This window comes from Coturnix japonica, chromosome 1 (genome assembly GCF_054131305.1).
Source record: "Coturnix japonica strain WE chromosome 1, WE-NBRP24, whole genome shotgun sequence".
In the NCBI taxonomy this organism is placed as follows: Eukaryota; Metazoa; Chordata; class Aves; order Galliformes; family Phasianidae; genus Coturnix; species Coturnix japonica.
The window spans coordinates 699398-718183 of NC_140663.1; the positions used below are offsets into that span (position 1 = coordinate 699398).

The 18786-nt window shown below is 49.7% G+C and overlaps 3 protein-coding genes across 5 annotated transcripts; 2 read left to right on the top strand and 1 right to left on the bottom strand.

The window, feature by feature from the left end:
- Positions 1-87: 87 nt before the first annotated feature.
- LOC107310992 (carboxypeptidase A1-like) lies at positions 88-5754 on the top strand. Of its 2 annotated transcripts, none has more exons than XM_015857187.3 (11): positions 88-1609; positions 2186-2267; positions 2853-2987; positions 3155-3253; positions 3407-3508; positions 3716-3817; positions 4325-4435; positions 4558-4648; positions 4742-4941; positions 5311-5395; positions 5487-5754. In XM_015857187.3, the coding sequence occupies exons 1-11, from the start codon at positions 1506-1508 to the stop codon at positions 5672-5674; spliced, it is 1299 nt and encodes a 432-aa protein (XP_015712673.2). In that variant the 5' UTR covers positions 88-1505; the 3' UTR covers positions 5675-5754. The 2 variants fall into 2 exon arrangements, with proteins under 2 accessions (XP_015712673.2, XP_085367439.1); XM_085511313.1 differs by having other exon boundaries at positions 88-1200.
- Positions 5755-5875: 121 nt separating this feature from the next.
- Positions 5876-9698, top strand: LOC107311154 (carboxypeptidase A1-like). The gene is made up of 11 exons (XM_032448113.2): positions 5876-6703; positions 6913-6994; positions 7237-7371; positions 7453-7554; positions 7853-7954; positions 8028-8129; positions 8243-8347; positions 8574-8664; positions 8808-9007; positions 9231-9315; positions 9429-9698. Exons 1-11 carry the CDS (start codon positions 6588-6590, stop codon positions 9614-9616), a joined length of 1308 nt encoding a protein of 435 aa, XP_032304004.1. The 5' UTR covers positions 5876-6587; the 3' UTR covers positions 9617-9698.
- A 579-nt stretch (positions 9699-10277) lies between these two features.
- Positions 10278-18656, bottom strand: CEP41 (centrosomal protein 41). Of its 2 annotated transcripts, XM_085511378.1 has the most exons (11): positions 18567-18656; positions 17416-17479; positions 17145-17192; positions 14596-14657; positions 14168-14237; positions 13577-13715; positions 13282-13433; positions 12937-13004; positions 11992-12106; positions 11597-11812; positions 10278-11253 (listed from the first exon to the last, which is right to left on the bottom strand). In XM_085511378.1, the coding sequence occupies exons 1-11, from the start codon at positions 18597-18599 to the stop codon at positions 11123-11125; spliced, it is 1098 nt and encodes a 365-aa protein (XP_085367504.1). In that variant the 5' UTR covers positions 18600-18656; the 3' UTR covers positions 10278-11122. The 2 variants fall into 2 exon arrangements, with proteins under 2 accessions (XP_085367504.1, XP_085367513.1); XM_085511387.1 differs by lacking the exons at positions 11992-12106; positions 12937-13004.
- Between the last annotated feature and the right edge of the window lie 130 nt (positions 18657-18786).

Consider the following 18786-nt stretch of genomic DNA (forward strand, 5'->3'; position numbering starts at 1 on the left):
TGTGGGTCTGGTAGATTCCTACAAGGTTCTCACAGACTTTAGGACTCAACCAAAAGATGAGCTTGAAAAGAAGACTGCATCAAGGCATCCTGCCCTGTGGTCCCTTAGGTGCACTCTGCAGCTCCGTCTTCATTAATAAATGCCAAACGTGTTTGCACCAAGCAACAATCGCCCTTAGCAGTGTTTTATACTTTTATCAAACCTAACAGGTTTATCTCTCGTCCTCTAATCCCCCAGCAGCTGGTGAGTTACTCACTGCTCCGTGTGCTTGGCAGGAGAGCAAACACTCCTGATACAAGTGGGTGAAATGTTAGTTCAGACTCATTGGCAGGGAATGAGAAGTGGCGGTGCTACGGCTATTGCGTTAAACACAGCTGTGCTGAGTATAGAGCAGCCTGTTATCCTCCTGGCACTCATTTTCCAGCCTGTCCCCATACCCTGTCCTCCAACCCGTGATAAAATGCTGCTGGGAAAGCCCTGCTGGTGAGGACGACCTGGGCTGCAAAGCTCCTGGATCCAGCTGAGCTGCAGGGACTCTTGCTGAAGTTGCAGACCCACGAAGCTCAATCCAAACATCCTTGTCTTGAGATTTACCCGGCCCTTCTTCTGAAGGCACATGGCTGGATGATGACTTGACTCACTTTTGGGATCTGCAGTACCAACAGGACCCAGAGCAAGTCCAGTGGAGGCCATCAGGAAGGACAGGAGGACATCCCATGATGGGACACTGAGATGGGTTGATCTGCCCTGGAGATGAGATGGATCCATAGCAGCCCTCCCATCCTTATGAGGACACTGTGAAATCAGGACCAGGAACACTAACAGAGACAATGGGATCATCTGAAACAAGAGATTCAGGCTGGACACATGAAAATCTTCCACCAGGAGGGCAAGCCAGCAACAGAACACACTGTGGGGTCTCCATTGTTGGAGGGCTCCAAAACCCAATGTGGAAGGACCTGGGGGAAGCACAGCATTGAGGCTGAGTCCTTAATGGGCAGTGATGTCTCCACACTTGGAAGGCTCCAAAACCCAATGAGGAAGGACCTGGGCTGTGCCCACAGCTGAGTCATTTGAGATGTGGGGTACAGCCCTCCAGATATCCCATCTCAGCTACACCACGATCCACCTCAACGAAGATCTCAACACTGGCACCACAGCTGGGACCAGCTCGCAGTCATCACCACAAACACAAATAAGGTATCCTAGCTAGGAACCCTGTGATTTGGTGTTATGAAGCCATAAAAGACCCCCAACTGTGCCACCGTCCCCTGTCCCACCCTGCTCCCACGGGAGCACGTCCTCGCCGTCCGTATGTGGCAGCACCAGACTCGGAGGAAGATGTTATCAGATCTTTCCCAACTTGGCCGCTCTTTTATTGACTTCTCCAAATAAAACAAACATTTGGGCTCCCGGAAGCCATTGCTGGCTTATCTGCTTGTGGCTAGCAGCCCTGCAGGGACGGCAGAGGTGGCCTTGGTGGGGGACTATATAGGGGCTCATATATGCATTTGAGGCCCAAGGTTTACCAGCACCTGCTCAACATGAAGATCCTCTTGGTCTTCGCCACCCTCCTGGTGGGCACCTTCAGTGAGAAGCTTTTTGTGGGGTGAGTCTTGCTGAAAGCTGGGGTTGGGATAGGGATGGAATGGGGATATGGATGGGAATGGGGATGGATCCTGCTCACCTCACACGTGAAGCAAAAATCCATTTGGGTGTTTCTTTTGCTGGTGGTGGGAGCTCCAGGGATTCCCCAGGGAATGGAGACACATTTGGGGTTTTGCGGGAAAGCTCAGATCCTCTGGAGAGCTGAGCTTCAGCAGAGCAGGAACATGTCAACATGTCGCATTTGGCCCCATTTTAAAAGCTAAAACCTCTGCTAATGGGTTTTATTTCATAATGCTAATCTCTGGAAATCCCTCCCCAAATATAAATCATTGTTATCAAGGTGTGCTCTTCGTTTCACAGAAATACCCTTCTCTTCTGCTAAAGCCAAACCTGCCTTGTTTCCTACAATTTAGACACTCTTGTGATCAAAGGAAGGCGTGAGACCACCTTGGGCTCCCCGGTGCTCACATTTTTTTCTCATGCATGTTCTGAACATACAATTTGTAACTCAATAAAAACCACTCATACCATCCCCTTCCTGTCCCCTGCACCCACTGATGGCTCTACCTCCCACTAGGGACCAAGTCCTCCGTGCTGTGGCCAGCAATGAGGAGCAGATTGCCCTGCTCAGGGCACTGGGTGAGCAGGTGGACCTGCAGGTGAGCACACCATAATACCATTTTTTTACTTATTATTTTGCTTGAATGAAGAAGCTGGGTTGATGTGGGGGATTTGAATCCTGGCAAGAAATTATGGCAACTGGGAGTAGCAGAGAGATAGATCAGTGACAGGGAAGAGACTCCCCACCACAAACCTGATTTAAGGTTTATCTTTACCAAAAGACCCAAACTGGCACACGGTGACTCCATCATCTCATTGCAGCTGCTCAGTTCACAAATCCTCTTTGTTCAAGGACGTGTCAGCGAGTGATTTGGGCTGAAGTATTTCTATAGAGAAGGTCCGTCGAGTCAGGCAAAGAGACTCCCCAACCCTCCTGGTCTTCAAATTTCTCTAGATATCTTCTTAAATCTTTGAAGACAGTAGGAATGGAGAATGTCTTATATGCTTCAAGGCAGTAGAGACTGAGAACTCTGTAGATCTTTCAAGGAATGGAGAACATCTTAGATCCTTGAAGGCAGTAGGAATTGAGAACACCTTAGATGCTTCAACATTTGAAATGGAGGCTTTCTTAGGTCTTATACAGCAGTTGAAATGGAGACCTTGGATCCTCTTGTCCCCACCAGGTTGACTTCTGGCGTGACCCCACCAAACCTGGGCGCCCGGCTGACCTGAGGGTGCCTTTCTCCAGGCTGCAAGCGGTCAAAGTCTTCCTGGAACACCACGGCATTTCCTACAGCATCATGATCGAGGATGTGCAGGTAGGGCAGCCCCAGTGGATGGTGGAAACGAGGGTAAGAGAAGGCAGTGGTGGACAATGCTCTGCAAAACCCACAGATGGGGTAGAGATAGTGGGTTTTGGAGGGAAGGCACTGGCTGGGTCGGGGCTGGGTTGGATATTTCTCCCTGAAAACTTTCTCTCTAACAGCAATTACTGGACGAGGAAAAGAGAAGCATGATGCTGTCCAGGCGGATGGAGAGAAGTGTCAACAAGTTCAATTTTGCATCCTATCACACTCTAGAGGAGGTACTTTGCTCTGTATAGTTTGTTTTGTGTTTTTGGAAGCCAAGGCATGGTTGTGTCCAGGCAAGCTCTGCATGTTGTATCTGATGCCAGACATCCTAAAACCCAAAGGTAAAGCCAGGATGAGCTACACATCCCAGTACCTCCTCCTTTCAGATCTATGACTGGATGGACACCCTTGTGGCAGATCACCCCAACCTTGTTAGCAAGATCCAGATTGGTGAGAGCTATGAGAGGAGACCTCTCTATGTGCTGAAGGTGAGTACAGGGCCAACCTCTTTTCATCCCAATGAGGTGCTGGAGCACTATGGGGTGTAGTCCTTGGAGTTCCCCAAACCTACCTGGATATGGGGTTGGGCACAGACCTATTGGAGCTGGGGTAACCAGATGGACCAGTGGTGCCTCCAACCCCAATCCTTCTGCCATTCTGGGAGCCCCAAGGCTGACATCCCATTCTCTGCACAGTTCAGCACTGGGGGATCGAATCGACCAGCAGTCTGGTTGGACACTGGTATCCACTCACGTGAATGGGTCACCCAAGCCACCGGCGTATGGACAGCCAACAAGGTAACCCCATAACACAGACATCACCATTCAAGTGGGGTTGGGAGTGCCTGTGAGTGAATGAGACATCACCCAAATCTCATTGGCATGAGAGAGCCAACCATCATTGCATCCACCCGTGGCAATAAGCTTGGGTACCAGCTGGGGTCATTCTTGGGCTTACAATCCAAGAATCAATCCCAATTTCTTAAATAAAATCCAAACAATGGCACCAACCTCATCCCAAACGCATGCATGTGAAAAGGGAGAGAGAAGGGAAAAACAAAAGGGATTAACAAGTCTTTGAAGTCAGGGCAATATTCTTGGGGTCATAGGTTGGAGCTTGGTTGGGGTTGTAAGCAGAGCGGGGAATGTCCACAAAGGGTGAAGGGCAGAAGTCCAGTCCCAATCCACCTCCATGGATTCTGTGGTTGAACCCAACTGGGGAAAAAAAAATCCTACAGCCTTTCCAGTTCTAGAGTCTCTTGTTCCTGGGACACTGAGGCAGCTCCCGCTCTCCTCCCAATACAGCTCGCTGAAGATTATGGCCGTGACCCCACTGTCACCTCCCTTCTGGACACCATGGACATCTTCTTTGAGATTGTCACCAACCCCGATGGCTACGCCTTCACCCATAGCACTGTGAGTGTGGGGACACTTTGGGGGATGACGTGTCCCAATGGTTGCTTCCAGCCATCATGTCTATCAGTGTTTTCTTTGGCTGGCACATGGAGGTGACTTTGTGCACCTGTGGTCTCACATAGAACCGCCTGTGGAGAAAAACGAGGTCCATCAACGCTGGCTCCTCCTGCATTGGTGTGGACCCCAACCGAAATTGGGATGCGGGCTTTGGAGGTGAGGTATCTCTCACATCAGAACCTTGAACCTTCCTGTTATTCGGGGAAAAGCCCTTCCAGTGCACCTCATTTCTCCTCCATCATTCCCCAGATTCTGGTTCCAGCAGCAACCCCTGCTCTGAAACCTATCATGGCCCCTATGCCCACTCTGAGAGCGAAGTGAAATCTATTGTGGACTTCATCCAAAGCCACGGGAACGTGAAAGGACTCATCTCCATCCACAGCTACTCCCAGATGTTGATGTTCCCCTATGGCTACAAGAGGACACCTGCACCTGATCATGAGGAACTGGTGAGATGACCCCCCAAAGATTGCTATGGGGCTGCAATCACTGGCTTTGGGGATAAATGGTTGGAGTAGATGATCCTAATGGTCTTTCCAATATTGATGATTCTATGAAAAGTCAGGTCAGGCTGTGCTGGGACCCCAGCATTTCTCCCATTAGATGCAACCTGCACGTTGAGTCCACCATCATCTGGGTCCTTTGGGGAGAGTAATTGCAAAATGTGCCTCTTTTCTGACAAAAATTAAGGGTGTTTCAGGGAAATGCAAGAGCAGAGGGGTAGGAAAAGATGATGGGCTTTGAATCCTGGGGTTCCTGATGACTTGGGGAGATGTTGAGTCTGCTGGATCTCACTGTTTTGGGGCTCCCTGTTGCAGAACGAGTTGGCTAAAAAGGCAGTGAACGACCTGGCTGCAGTGTACGGGACACAATACACCTACGGCAGCATTGCAGACACCATCTGTAAGCATCCCTACCCCAAAGCACCTTGACCAACCCTACAACATGGCCAACGCTCTGTGTTGGGGTCACATCTTCCTTCCTTTCCCTACAGACCTGGCAGCTGGCACCACTGTTGACTGGGCTTATGACAACGGGGTGAAATATTCCTATACCTTTGAGCTGAGGGATACGGGGCGCTATGGCTTCCTCTTGCCCAGCAGTCAGATCATACCCACCGCCACCGAGACATGGCCGGCACTGCTGGACATCTTGGTCCACATCCAACAGCACCCATACTGAGCCCACTGGTGATAATGGGGAGGTGAACCCCACTGATCCTACCCCACCATACAACTCAATAAAGAATCCCATAGATTCTATGTGGTTTAAGGCTAGAACTTTTTTTTTTTCATGGTAGACTCCAAAAATTCATAGAATACCCTATATTGGAAAGGACCCATAAGGATCATTGAGTCCAATGAATCACAGAACATCCCGAGTTGGAAATGATCCATAAGGATTATAGGATCCAACTGCTGGCTCCATATAGAAGCACCTAAAAAGCAGACCATATGGCTGAGAAACAGTGAAAAAAATATATATATATGTATATATATATAAAAATAAGATTTAGGAATCTGTTTTTAGGAATTTTCAAACCTTATTCTCCCATTTTTGTTTTGGTCTTACACATTGCCCATCCCCATCCTTTGGGATCAACAACCCCAAAGGACATTGGAGAGGGTAAATGGCCAACCCCAAACTTAGTGCTTTTGGGGCAGCTCTGGCGTCCCTTCCCTTTGCTTTGGGTAGGCAGAGGGGGCACCTGTGGGGACAAAAGGGGGACATCTTTGTGTGCCAAGGTCTTCTAAGAATTTCCTGTCCCAGCTGAGACAACACGCACCTGTGCTAAACTTTAATCCTATTCCCAACCCCCAAGCAAACACTGTGCTTTGGGTCATGAGAAAACCAACACCTTGCACAGCCCAACGTTCCCTTTTTCTCCTCCTCCGTGGGCGGTGGGATTTGGGATCCAGCACCTGCTGTTACCTCTCCCATATCCTGCCCTCTTTGAGTCACCGACGGCTCCATCCGGTTCCCAGCTCCCGGAACGGGTTTCACCCAACCTTGACCACACAGCTCGGATCCTTCCCACAGCCCAGGGAATTTGGGCAGCTGGAGGGGGCCGGGCTGGAGGGCAGCAGGATTTAAGATGTCCCGAGGTGCTGTGAGGACCTGGGAGGGATTCAGTCGGCTGGAAATGAGGGTTCTCCTGTTGCTGGCTGCCCTGGGGGCAGTGGCTGCTGCCACCACCGAGAACTTTGTTGGGTAAGAGGTGGTTGGGATGGGGATATTGACTGGAATGATGACAACAGGTTGGTTGGGGACATTGGCTGGGATGGGACGGTGTCTGGGATAGGGACTTTGGGACGGAGACAGCAGCTGGTTCAGTCCCTTTTTGACAAGGACAGTTGTGTGTGGGATGGATGGGGGTGCTGGCTGTGCTGGACCCCACAATCTACCTTCTAACCCCACAGGCACCAAGTGCTACGCATTGTCCCCAACAATGATGCCGAGCTGCAGAAGGTGCGGGAGCTGCAGGAGCTGGAACACCTGCAGGTATGGGATGGGAGCGGGGGGAGCTTTTAGGGACCCCTTCCAAGTCTTCTACTTTGCACCCCCTGAGCTTTGGTGTAAAGCAGGGATGTCCCATTGTTGGTTGGGAGAGGGTGACGTCCCATTGTGTAGTAGAGGTGGAGAAGATAACCCATAGTGTGTTACCTAGAGAAAAACAAGACAGAATGGGGAGGGAGAGGTACAACCAAGGGTCTGACCCTCGTCCCATTTTCTTTCCAACCCAGCTGGATTTCTGGCTTTCACCCCGTGGGCTTGGGGACCCGGTCGACATCCGTGTGCCCTTCCCCAGCCTGCAGCCCCTCAAAGTCCACCTGGAGGCCAATGGCATCCCCTACTCCATTATGATCGAGAACGTGCAGGTCAGTGGTGCCAGTGGAAGCGGTGGGTGGGAATCACGGGCTGGTGAGGGACGAGGTTTTATCTTGCCCCATCTCCCACAGGCGCTGGTGGACCTTGAACAGATGCAGATGCTTCGTCGCCGTCGTTTTCGGCCACTCTCCACCAGTACCTTTGAGTACACCAGCTACCACACCCTGGAAGAGGTGATACTCTGCATGGGGGAAGCACAAGATTTGGGGCATTTTGGGGTGGAGGGGAAGAGGAGGAAAACAAAAAGTCACATTTTAGAGTTGCTTTTGTAAAGGAGTTTTTTCTAAATGGAGGAATTAACGAGCCATTCATAGAATCATAGATCCGTTAAGGTTAGAAAAGACATATAAGATCATCTAGTCCAACCATCCACCTTCCACCAATTCTGCCCACTGAACTCTGTCCCCAAGAACCACACCTTCTAATTCACCTACACACTCATGATCCCCTGCGTCCCTCTCCCAAACCCAGATCTATGCCTTCATGGACCTGCTGGTGGCTGAAAACCCAAAACTGGTCAGCAAGCTGGAGATCGGCCGTACAACAGAGAACCGCCCCATCTACGTGTTGAAGGTACAGGATCTGGGGCCTTTGAGATGACCAGGTTCATGAGTTGGTCCCAATTGCCCCATTTATGCAATTCCAGTTCAGCAAAGGTGGCACAAATCGTCCGGCCATTTGGATTGACACCGGCATCCACTCCCGTGAATGGGTGACACAAGCAAGCGGCGTTTGGTTCGCCAAGAAGGTACGGGGCAGATTTTACACCTCCAAAAGGCTACGAGGTCCTGCAGACCCCTGGAACATGGTCTGATCACCTCAATGGTGCTCCATCCAGCCCCAAATCACCATCCTCTCTAGATTGTCCAAGAGCAAAATGGAGGTCTGGCCAACATCCTGGACCAGATGGACATCTTCCTGGAGATCATCACCAACCCCGATGGCTTTGTCTTCACCCACACCTCGGTAGGGAGCCGGCATTCATCTCACCTGATATTGGTTGGAGGTGGGGAGCTGGATGTTGTTATCACACAGCCCCTGAGAGCTCAAAGCCTCTCTGTCCACATTTTCTTGGGTTAAAAAGGGGACAGCCATGACCCATCCGTGTCCCTCAAATTGCTTTTTGCTTCTCTGCTTGAGGCTGGAGACGCTCCAGCCCTGGATTCTGGTTGAGTTGGTTCTGCCCTTCTAGAATCGTATGTGGCGCAAGACCAGGTCCAAGCGATCCGGATCCCTCTGCGTCGGCGTTGACCCCAACCGCAACTGGGACGCAGGGTTTGGAGGTCAGAACTCTCCCTTTCACCTGACAGATTGTGTCCTGTCCTACAGGTGGAGCCCCAGAAGCATTTCTCCTTGGCCTCTTGTGACTCTCTGAGCCACCCAAGTGCTAATAAATGCTATATTTTCCCCATTCTTTTCTCCCCAGGCTCTGGGGCCAGCAGCAGCCCCTGCTCGGAGACGTACCGCGGGCCCTACGCCAACTCAGAGCCAGAGGTGAAGGCCATCGTGGACTTTGTGAAGAGCCACGGGAACATCAAAGCTTTCGTCTCCATCCACAGCTACTCCCAGCTTCTGCTCTACCCCTATGGCTACACCACCGCCGCTGTGCCTGACAAGGAGGAACTGGTAGGGCCTACATAGGGGACACGGTGAAATACCCACACTACACCCCATGCAAGCAGGAAAGAAGCCCTGCCTCCACCATGGGGACTCCCCGAGGCCAATACTATTGAGTTTTGTCACTGTTTTTTGACGTTAGGATGAGTGTAAAAGCCTTTTTTTCCCCCCCTTGTTCTATCACAGACTTTCCCCTTCCCCCAAATCACATTTCTGTGTCTTCCCCCCCCAGCACCAGGTCGCAAAGAAGGCTGTGGAAGCTCTGTCCTCTCTGTATGGCACGCAATACAAGTATGGCAGCATCATCACCACCATCTGTAAGTAATGGAGGTTGTTCTCCTCCCAGTGAAACCAAAATCACTCCTCATGTCCTACCATGAAACAACCATGAGATGCAGAGCGAGCAAAGTTCTGCTCTTTCCTCACCAAGATCAAGCAAGTGGAGGAACCATCGACTGGACCTACAATCAAGGCATTAAATACTCCTTCACCTTTGAGCTCCGGGACACGGGACGCTACGGGTTCCTGCTGCCTGCCAGCCAGATTGTCCCCACTGCCCAGGAGACATGGAAAGCACTGGAGGTCATCATGGCACATACACGGGATCACCTCTACTGAGCAGGATCCGGAGTTGAGCGGTGGCTGAGTTGACTGGGGAGAAGAATGCAATAAATAAACAGGGAAACAAACAAAGAAACGATAGTTTGGTTGGCGTTTCCCTTCTTCCACTCACAACAAAAAGCTTTTTTTTGGAGATTCAATGGTCCAGCTGATAGCCAACACAGTGTTCATTGACCTATTGAAACTTCCAGACTACAGAGAGCTCATTCATTCCAAACAAAACCAAGTCAAAAGTCCAATAAAAACCCCACAACCACCCACAAAAACTTATCAAGACAGTAGAGTGACTGGAGAATGCATTTGTTGCCCTGTATTAGGAGGATCTTAAACAGCACCAACTGTTTTGTCCCCCCCATTTTGAATGGTTTTCACACAGACCAAAGCAGTTGGGTTTTCAGCTCCTACTCCAACCACTGAACAGCAAAACCAGGGCTTGATTTAAGGCAGCACACGCAGCCCTGACTCTCACCATTTTCAGCCAGATGCATCTGTAACACTATCATCTCCTTGTGCTCAATAGGGTGAAATGACTCTTCTATCCCCATACAGCTGGGACCAAGAGGAATATAAATAACATCCTGGTGCTCAGCTTCAGCTATATTGCCCCAGAAATTGTACCAACCAACCAAACTAGGCAAGCCATCATCCTGAAGCAAGCTGGAGGTGGTTCAATACTTTTATTTCACAGTGACGTGGAAGTGGAGGTACCATAAAGAACGGAAAGAAGCAGGCAGCTGAGGACACGCAGATTGAAATACACATGGGTTTGAGCCCCATCACACCCCAGTGCTCAAAGCTAAACGTGGCATTGCCATGACGTCTCCAAGGTGGAGATCCTGCTTGTAAGCCAACCTGATCTTAAAGAAACGACCCCAAAGCACACGGGGAAGGGTATACATAGGAATAAACCTCTGATTCACCTTATAATACAGAACCACTTCATAAAACATCCATAATGAAAGACAACTTCCACGCTACAGCGCCGCACTGGCCGTTATTTCCCAATAATATCTTTATTACGAACACTTCTGCTTGTTAACATAAATTAAAATAAGAGAGGTAAGGAATCCTCTCTCTGCTGTTTTGGCAATAAGCTGAATGTCCATCCCTGCCATAAAACAACACGCTTTCTGCTCACCATTTTCTGACCCATTTCCTTTCACTGTTAGCACAGCCCGCAGCTCTAAGCCCAGCTCAGAGGAACGTTTGCTACAGACACAGGTATAGGTCTTTCATACCCATAACTACTTGGTCACAGGCTTCACTACTGGTTTTCCCCCCTCCCCTACACAAAACCTGTCCTGAAGGTCACTTTCCCAACGTGATGCTGCTCCTACACGACATCACATCAACCCTTCCATCTCCCCAGCCTTACCCAAGCTGCCATTTATACATCAGCACCGTTTTTCCTCTGCGTATTCCTAAAATGACAAACAGGGCTGCACTGCTCAGAGTTCCCAGAACCTGGACGCTCATTTATTCAGTAGAAGGAGACACAGCTGCTTATTTCCATGGCCTGTTTTGGAGGCTGCTCCTGTTGAGCACGCGGGATCCCGCCACGCTGGGGAGGCTGGCGCTGCTCCGTGCTGTTGTTGCTTTGGAATCGCGTCCCGAAGTGCCACGGCTAAGGCGACCTGAAGGAAAAGGATTGGAAAAACCAAATGGGATGGAGAATGATGACATGCCAATGGCTTGCTGCCCCTTGTTACTGTCCTAGCTCGTATCTTATAGACCCTCCAGTAATTCCATGGGGAGTTCTGGGCAGTATCAATCAGACTCTTTGTTCTGCACAGCTTAAGAGCTTGCAAAACCAGCTCACCACCAAGAAAACCTAAAGGCATTTAAATACAGCCCATATAAGACTTCAGTTCTTTGGGAACAGCACAGTTTGGAAACAAACCTCTCCCCATTCCCATCTTACTACAAGAATGCAGCAAAGCAGGGGAAGGCTGCGTGGCATCTGGCTTGGATTCTTACTGGCAGTGTCCGAAGGAAGCCGCTCCTCCTCGAGGTAGTACTTAATCTTCTGCAGATCTTCTGCTGAGTACCTCCATTTGCTCTCAGCACGGGTGGGTGGCACTTTGGGAGCAGGCTTTTTTCGGGCAGACCCTGTGGGAGCTGCCACCTGGCAGGAGATGGGGAGTGAGCCGGTGATGAGTCCTTCTGGGACCTTCTGTGCAAGCACCTTCAGCCCTGGAGATGTACAGACAACATGTTGTTAATGACGGCCATCCAAGGTGGGAGCGGTGATTTCACATCACATGATGGATCCGACCATCTCTTTTCCACCTCCAGCTCACACAAATCCCACTGAGCCCACTTGGGTCCTACTGAGCCCACTCCCCCCTCTTGTCCTGCCCTTCCCCACTGACCTCCAGACAACATGAACAAGTTCTCAAAGCCCCTCTCACACATGGTGGTGGCAGCCTGGCTGGCGAGCCGCTCATCGTCGTCGTATAAGATTATTATCTTCCCATGGGCATTTTTCTGATGGGTGGAAGAGCTAAGGGTGTATCTGTCCATTTGTGGTGACTTAAAACCATAGAATCACCAATGTTGGAAGAGACCTCCCAGATCATCCAGTCCTACTGTTAATCAAGACTTAAAACATTTCAGAACGAGGTTGGAGATAGAGGTTGGGTGATTTCCAGCTATTGGCTAGGAATGCCTTCCCTTCAATGTTTCAAAATCTGATTTCCCAGCAGCTGAAGCTTGCCAGGCAATGGAAGGGCACAGCATGATCCCCACTGTGAGCACATATTCCACCACTGATCTGAACACTGGTTAGCAACAACCAGTTAGAAACAATTTGTTGACAACCAACCCTCTTCCCTGCAGATCTCCCATAATAACAACTTGGGAAACGATCAGCCTAATCCCGGCTAATAATCCTCTTTCTGTCCCCCTGAGAAAAGACAATCCTCATCAAGGTGCTGGGAGGAAGCCAAAGGATTTGATTTGAAACCCAGTGATGGAGCAACAGCAAGAGACAGCTGCCCAAGGGATATAGTTATGGCTGCTGGAAGGCAAATCCAATCCTAGGAAGCACCAAATTCAGACAGCTCCCACCAAGACCATGAGGTTCCTGCTCTGAGGATCTAAAACCCAGCATCTGATGGCTGCAGCAGAGCCCCACCAGGTAATCAAAGCCAGAAGAAAGGAGTTTCCCTCCCACCCTCCTTGGAATCCCAGGGTTTTGGTGGCTAAACACTGTCCTGGTCAGAGTAATTGGTTTTGGAATTGGTTTTGGAAGCCAACATGCCACCAGTTGGTTTTTCCTCACTGCTGTTGATTCCAGCACTACGTATAAAGGATACATATTCCAGAATACTGTTTGTGAATGGATTCACGGCTCTAGACAGCATTGCAATAGGATAAGAATAAGCTGCAGAAGAGGGGGAGAAAAAAAGAGAAAAAAAAGAAATCAGACAGCTGGTCAACACCAACATCACATCTGCAACACAGCTGACACAGGGCTGTAAGAATAATAGATATGGAAAACAGAGTGGAAACTCAGTGAGTAAGGGATTAATATCAGCCCCTCATCCCTTTCCAAGGAGGATGGATGAGTGCAGAGAGCACCCAAGCAAAGCCCACCAGAATAACACACAGCTCTTTATAAGCCACCAGCTGACACCAGGCTGGGATTGCAGGCTCCTCACCTCCAACTATGTGACACTGGTCGTAAGCATCGCGGTCTCGTACATCTAAGAGTAGGAAGGGGCAGTCAGGATAAGGAGCATCCTTCACCTGGTTGTCTGCCTTCTTACGAGTGTCCTTTTCTATATCCAATTCACCGACACCGCTTATCAAACTGCAAGAGGAAAGCAGACGTTATGGTGTAAGTGCTCCCTCTGAACACTTAGTTTTCCCAATAGTTCATTTCTGTTTTAGCAGCTGTTAAGACAACAGTTATCTGCCATGAGATACAGTTGGTTTGGTGTTGTTATCAGGCACCTCTGCAGCGTGGATCGACACGATTCTCCAGCTCCGGCGTTGTTTATGAACAGGACAGGACTGGGGGGTGTCCCATTGGGGCTCCCTTTGCCATTTGTCCCCTCTGTGGGCTCAGCATCTGAAGCAGCAGAATTGCCATCTGTGGAGAGAGCAGAAAGATTAAAGAGCTGCAGGGAATGGACAAGCAGGTTTTGAGCCCTGTTATGAAAGGAAGCACAACTCAGCAACAGCCTCATCCTCACTCTCTTACAAGAATGACTTACTGAGAGCCCCGTGTCAAAAAGAGACACATGATTTCTGAGGGCTTGTCATGGTTTTGTAATGAATATCTCCTTTTTAGGAATATAACAGCTCATTTCATTCCTGATGTATGTAATACATTGAGTTAATGCTCTAAAACTTCACAGCTTGATGACTCTCCTCCTTGAGAGAGCATTTCTGCTTTAGCAGTTACGCATCCCAGAACAGAATGGCTGCAGATGGGGTTATTTCCCCCCAATTAAAGGGCTTGCTATGCCTACTAGGGCACAGTTTAATGTATGACAGTGATCTACAGCCCCATCTCTTTGTGCTTGCAATAAATATCGTTACCTTCCAGCTTGTGGATCTCCTCATTCGTCACTTCTAAGGTTTCATCAGACAGAGAAGCAACTTGAACAACCTGCAAGGAACAAAAGCAAGCCACAAAGCCTTGACACACATACAGAGATATCAGTGAAAGACAGCAAGGATCACCTCAAAGAAGAATAATTCTCAAGCCAACGTATCTTTAACTCAGTATACTTTCCACTGGGCTTAGGGGTCAAATACAGGTGTATATTTGAGAGGCTTGCAGTGTTAGAGCCATTTATTAAACAAAAGTTGGGACAAAAAGAAAGAATTCTCTGCTTCAGGACAAAGCAAGACAAGAAGCTGCAGGAGAACTCCATTAGAAAAGAATGAGCTATTGTCTGAGGGCTATGTAACCACAGGGAAAGCTTTGAGTAAAGCAAGGACAATGAGAGAAGATCCATACGTACCAGCTGGGCAAATGTAGTCACTTTCAGCCTTTTAAACAGCTCGTCCTTTCTGTACCTGTAATCTTCAAACACAAAACAGAATAGAGTCAACACACCTCAAAGCAATTCTTAGTTCTTACACATAGCAGGTGAAGGCACTGCCTCGGTTACTTGGCAGATCCTTGCAGAACAAGGCTGAGATACACCCATGTTCTAAGCTCTATTGGAAACACTGAGCTCTAATATTACACATCTGTGTTCAGTCTGACCCATTGGAACTCTCTGGGTTTTCTCGTGCTGACAATTAATAAATCAGAAGAAACTGGAACGTAACACAAAATGAGCAACCCAACACAAGGGGTTTAAGGCAGGAAACGGAGCAGATTGCTGCAGATGCCAGCTCATAGTAATTGCTGCAGAGAGATGGGACTAATTAAATCTTAAGCCTGAAGACAAAGCTTAGAGGATGAGAAAACCCCATTGGAACAACTGGCAAAGCAAGCAGAGCAGAGATGATGGAGCTCAGCGGTGATAGGGATGGAAGCCTGAGTGCTCTGAGGGCTCCCCCTTCCTTATGAGGCTTCATATCACAGAATTCCATTTGGAAATAAGTAAAATCCTTTGAATTTTCAGCATTTTCAATAACTGTTGGATACACCTGGCTGGCCTCTCTCTCCAACTAAGAGGAGCTAATAATGCAACACAGAACCTTCATCCAATCCAGCTAAGCAGCTCTAAATCTCACCATCTGCTGAACTTCCCTTGATTAAGCAGCAGGGAGATGGGGGAGGAGGGCTCCAATCTTCATCCCTCTATAACTGTATGAGGAGCAACTGCAATGCTTCCCTTATGGGAACTCTCTGTGTGAGATTCCCATCCCATCCCTGCAGGAGCAAGTTGATTAATTCCCAGCAAACCCAGTAGGTTTTGGATAGTCAAAGAGCTGAAAGCAACACCCAGAGCTCCTGTAGGACTCTTTGGTTTCAAGCATCAGCTCCATAACTCTGAGATAACAGCAATAAATCTCTCTTAGACAGCACCTACCCAGTGATTCTCTCTTATTTAGCACCTACCCAGCACAAAACCCTGGTCATGAGAAGAGCAAGAGGTGATTTTGATTTAGAAGAAGAACTAAAAGCAGCAAAACTTATGGTGTAACATAATAACAGTGATTTAATTGTGCATAAGTGAATGCTTTCTGCCAGTCTCAGTTAAGGAAGCTTTACTCCAGAATAAGCTTTTATAGCCCAGCTCTTCCCTTATGGCCCAGATTTTCCCTTTAGCACCTAATAGTTTCCAGCACTAAGCCTAATCTGGAACAAACACACCTTGAACACCTGAAGAAGGACCTCATCCATCACCACAGAGTGCAGAAGAAGAGCTGCTCCTGCCCACAAAAGCAATGAGACATACCTGGTTCTGCCCTGGGAGCTCCGTTTGGATGCTCTGACATTGTGCTTCAGGCTGCAAAACGCTCTGTTGGATATGGAAAGTTCCTCCAGTGCTGAAGCACGGAGAAGGGAAGAGACGTGGCGTCTCTCCTCAAGCCCAAAGGATAATGATCGTGCTGCCAGCTATCTTATTTTTGATTCCACTTGGGGGTATAAAGTCCCCACTCTCTCACATTACACAGAGACAGAGAACTCGCTGTGCTACGTATTCAGAGCTGAACCCAACCGGTGTCATCTATCCATGAGAAATCAAGTGAGAGACGTTTCTGAACCCACTGAGAACACAAGGTGCCCATTCAGTGTCAGCACAATAGGAAAGTTCCTTCTGGAGCCCAAAACTAGAAACAAAGGGATTTCAACCCGAGGAGAGATTGAAAACCAACAACAAGATTCTCAGAGCTGATAATAAGAAGTGATGGCAAAGCAGTGTTTGGTGCTGAAATCTAAGTCTGTCAACACAGGATTTGGGGGAAAAAAAGGGTGTTTTCTCTCTTGGTTTTCCCAGAAGATCCGTGCAAACAAACAGCAACAAAGGGCCATTCTGCACCAAGCCAAACACAAACACGTTTACGTGCCATGTTAGAGACCTCCCTTAGACACTGAGCTCCGCCGTCTCACTGCGCTGCACTAAGAATGAAGGCTGAAAATTAATTAATCCTCGTTAATTGTGGGGGTTTTTTCTTTCACACCAGTAAACGCAGCTTTAAATGCAGGGGTTTAATAGCTTTGCTGGCTCTGTGTGAAAATAGTGCTGGAAATCAAGCAGGAAAGGCTCAGATTTATCAGCATGAATTTTAACAAGCTTCTTTTTGGTGGGTGCACGGGGTAAAGGATCAGCTGTGCAATGACAACATCAGCACTGTTAGATCCAAATCACCAGTTATAGCCTCCAAAAACGGCATGAAAAAGGGGAAGGTGCTCATGAAAGACGCAAAGTGGGAATACTATGGTATTTCATCACGCTGCTGGTGTGTGTTCATGGAGTTTCTTCATGTGGGTATTGATAGAGAGGAGATATCTGAGCAGAAAGAGGGCTCAGGATTCAACACAGCTGCTCAGAGCTCCTTCAGTTTGGAATTAACCCACACAGTGACATCCCACCCATCTCCAGGTACTCACTTCGTTTGATTTCCTCCAGCTTCTCGAGGTATTTTGTCAGACTGCTCCCTGTAACAACAGCAATAAAGAGCTTGTTAGAAACCAGCCCATTTCATCGCAGCTATTAAGGCTCCAAGCTATGGGTACTATGCTAAGGACCCCAGTTATAACGTGAGGTCTGATAGTGCTGCATAGGGTTGGGATAAAGCAACTGAGATGCTCATAATTGATGCTATCCCCCCCCCCCCAATCTCTGCTGGGCTGTATTTAACCCCCCCATGGTGCCACTCACCGGTATCCAGGCGGGATTTAATGTGTTGGTACCGGGGGTTCTGAGGGATGCGTCTGGTTAAGTACTGTGGGATGAAGGGGGGACAGGAATCAATACATGTTTATAGGGCAAATGATGGGGATATGGGGACAGCTCTAAGAGCAAAGAGGGCAGAGAACAGCACCTTCTGATTGCCGGTAGGGCAGACTCATATATTACACTATATGAACGTAGCAGAGGGGCTCACAAGCCCCATTACATCCCTCCCCATCCCATAACCCCGCCACCCGACCTCACATCACACCTCCAGGCCCCATAAATGCCCCCCCCAGCCCCACATCACACCTCCAGGCCCCATAACCTCTCTGCCCAGCCCCACATTACAACTCCAGGTCCCATAACCGCCCCCCCCAGCCCCACATCACACCTCCAGGCCTCACAACTGCCCCCCCCAGCCCCTTCCAGGCCCCATAACCCCCTTCCCCAGCCCCACATTACAACTCCAGGCCCCATAAATGCCCCCCCGGCCCCACATCACACCTCCAGGCACCATAACCAGCCCCAAATCACACCTCCAGGCCCCATAACTGCCCCCCCGGGCCCTACATCACACGTCCAGGCCCCATAAATGCCCCACATCACAGCTCCAGGCCCCATAACTGCCCCCCCCGGTCCCTACATCACACGTCCAGGCCCCATAAATGCCCCACATCACACCTCCAGGCCCCATAACCGCCCCCCACAGCCCCACATCACACCTTCAGGCCCCATAACTGCCCCCCCCAGCCCCACATCACACCTCCAGGCCCCATAACCGCCCCCCACAGCCCCACATCACACCTTCAGGCCCCATAACTGCCCCCCCCAGCCCCACATCACACCTCCAGGCCCCATAACCATCCCCCCAGCCCCACATCACACCTCTAGGCCCCATAACCCCCCTCCCCAGCCCCACATCGCACCTCCAGGCCCCATAAATGCCCCCCAGCCCCACATCACACCTCCAGGCCCCAAACCCCATTGACTCCCCACACAAACCCAACCATCACCTCAGAGCCACCTCAGGTGGGGCCCTTCACTTCAAGCCGTTCCCCCTCCAGACCCCCACCCCGTCCATCCCCATTCTCCCCCCCTCCCCCATAGGCCGATCCCGTCCCGTTTCCATCCCTCACCTCGGGGTCACCGACGCTTTTCCCGCTCGACATCGTCCCGCAGCGTTACCACACGATCCGCCTCCTCCCGCCGTCCGCCTCCTTCTGCCCAACCCCCCTCCCTAGCAACAACGCAACAATCCCCTCCCCTATTGGCCGCCCGTTGTCCTTTCAGCCAATCAGAGGAGGCGGAGCAGCCTCACAGCGTTCTACTGTTGTCTGGTAACGGAGAGGGGGCGTG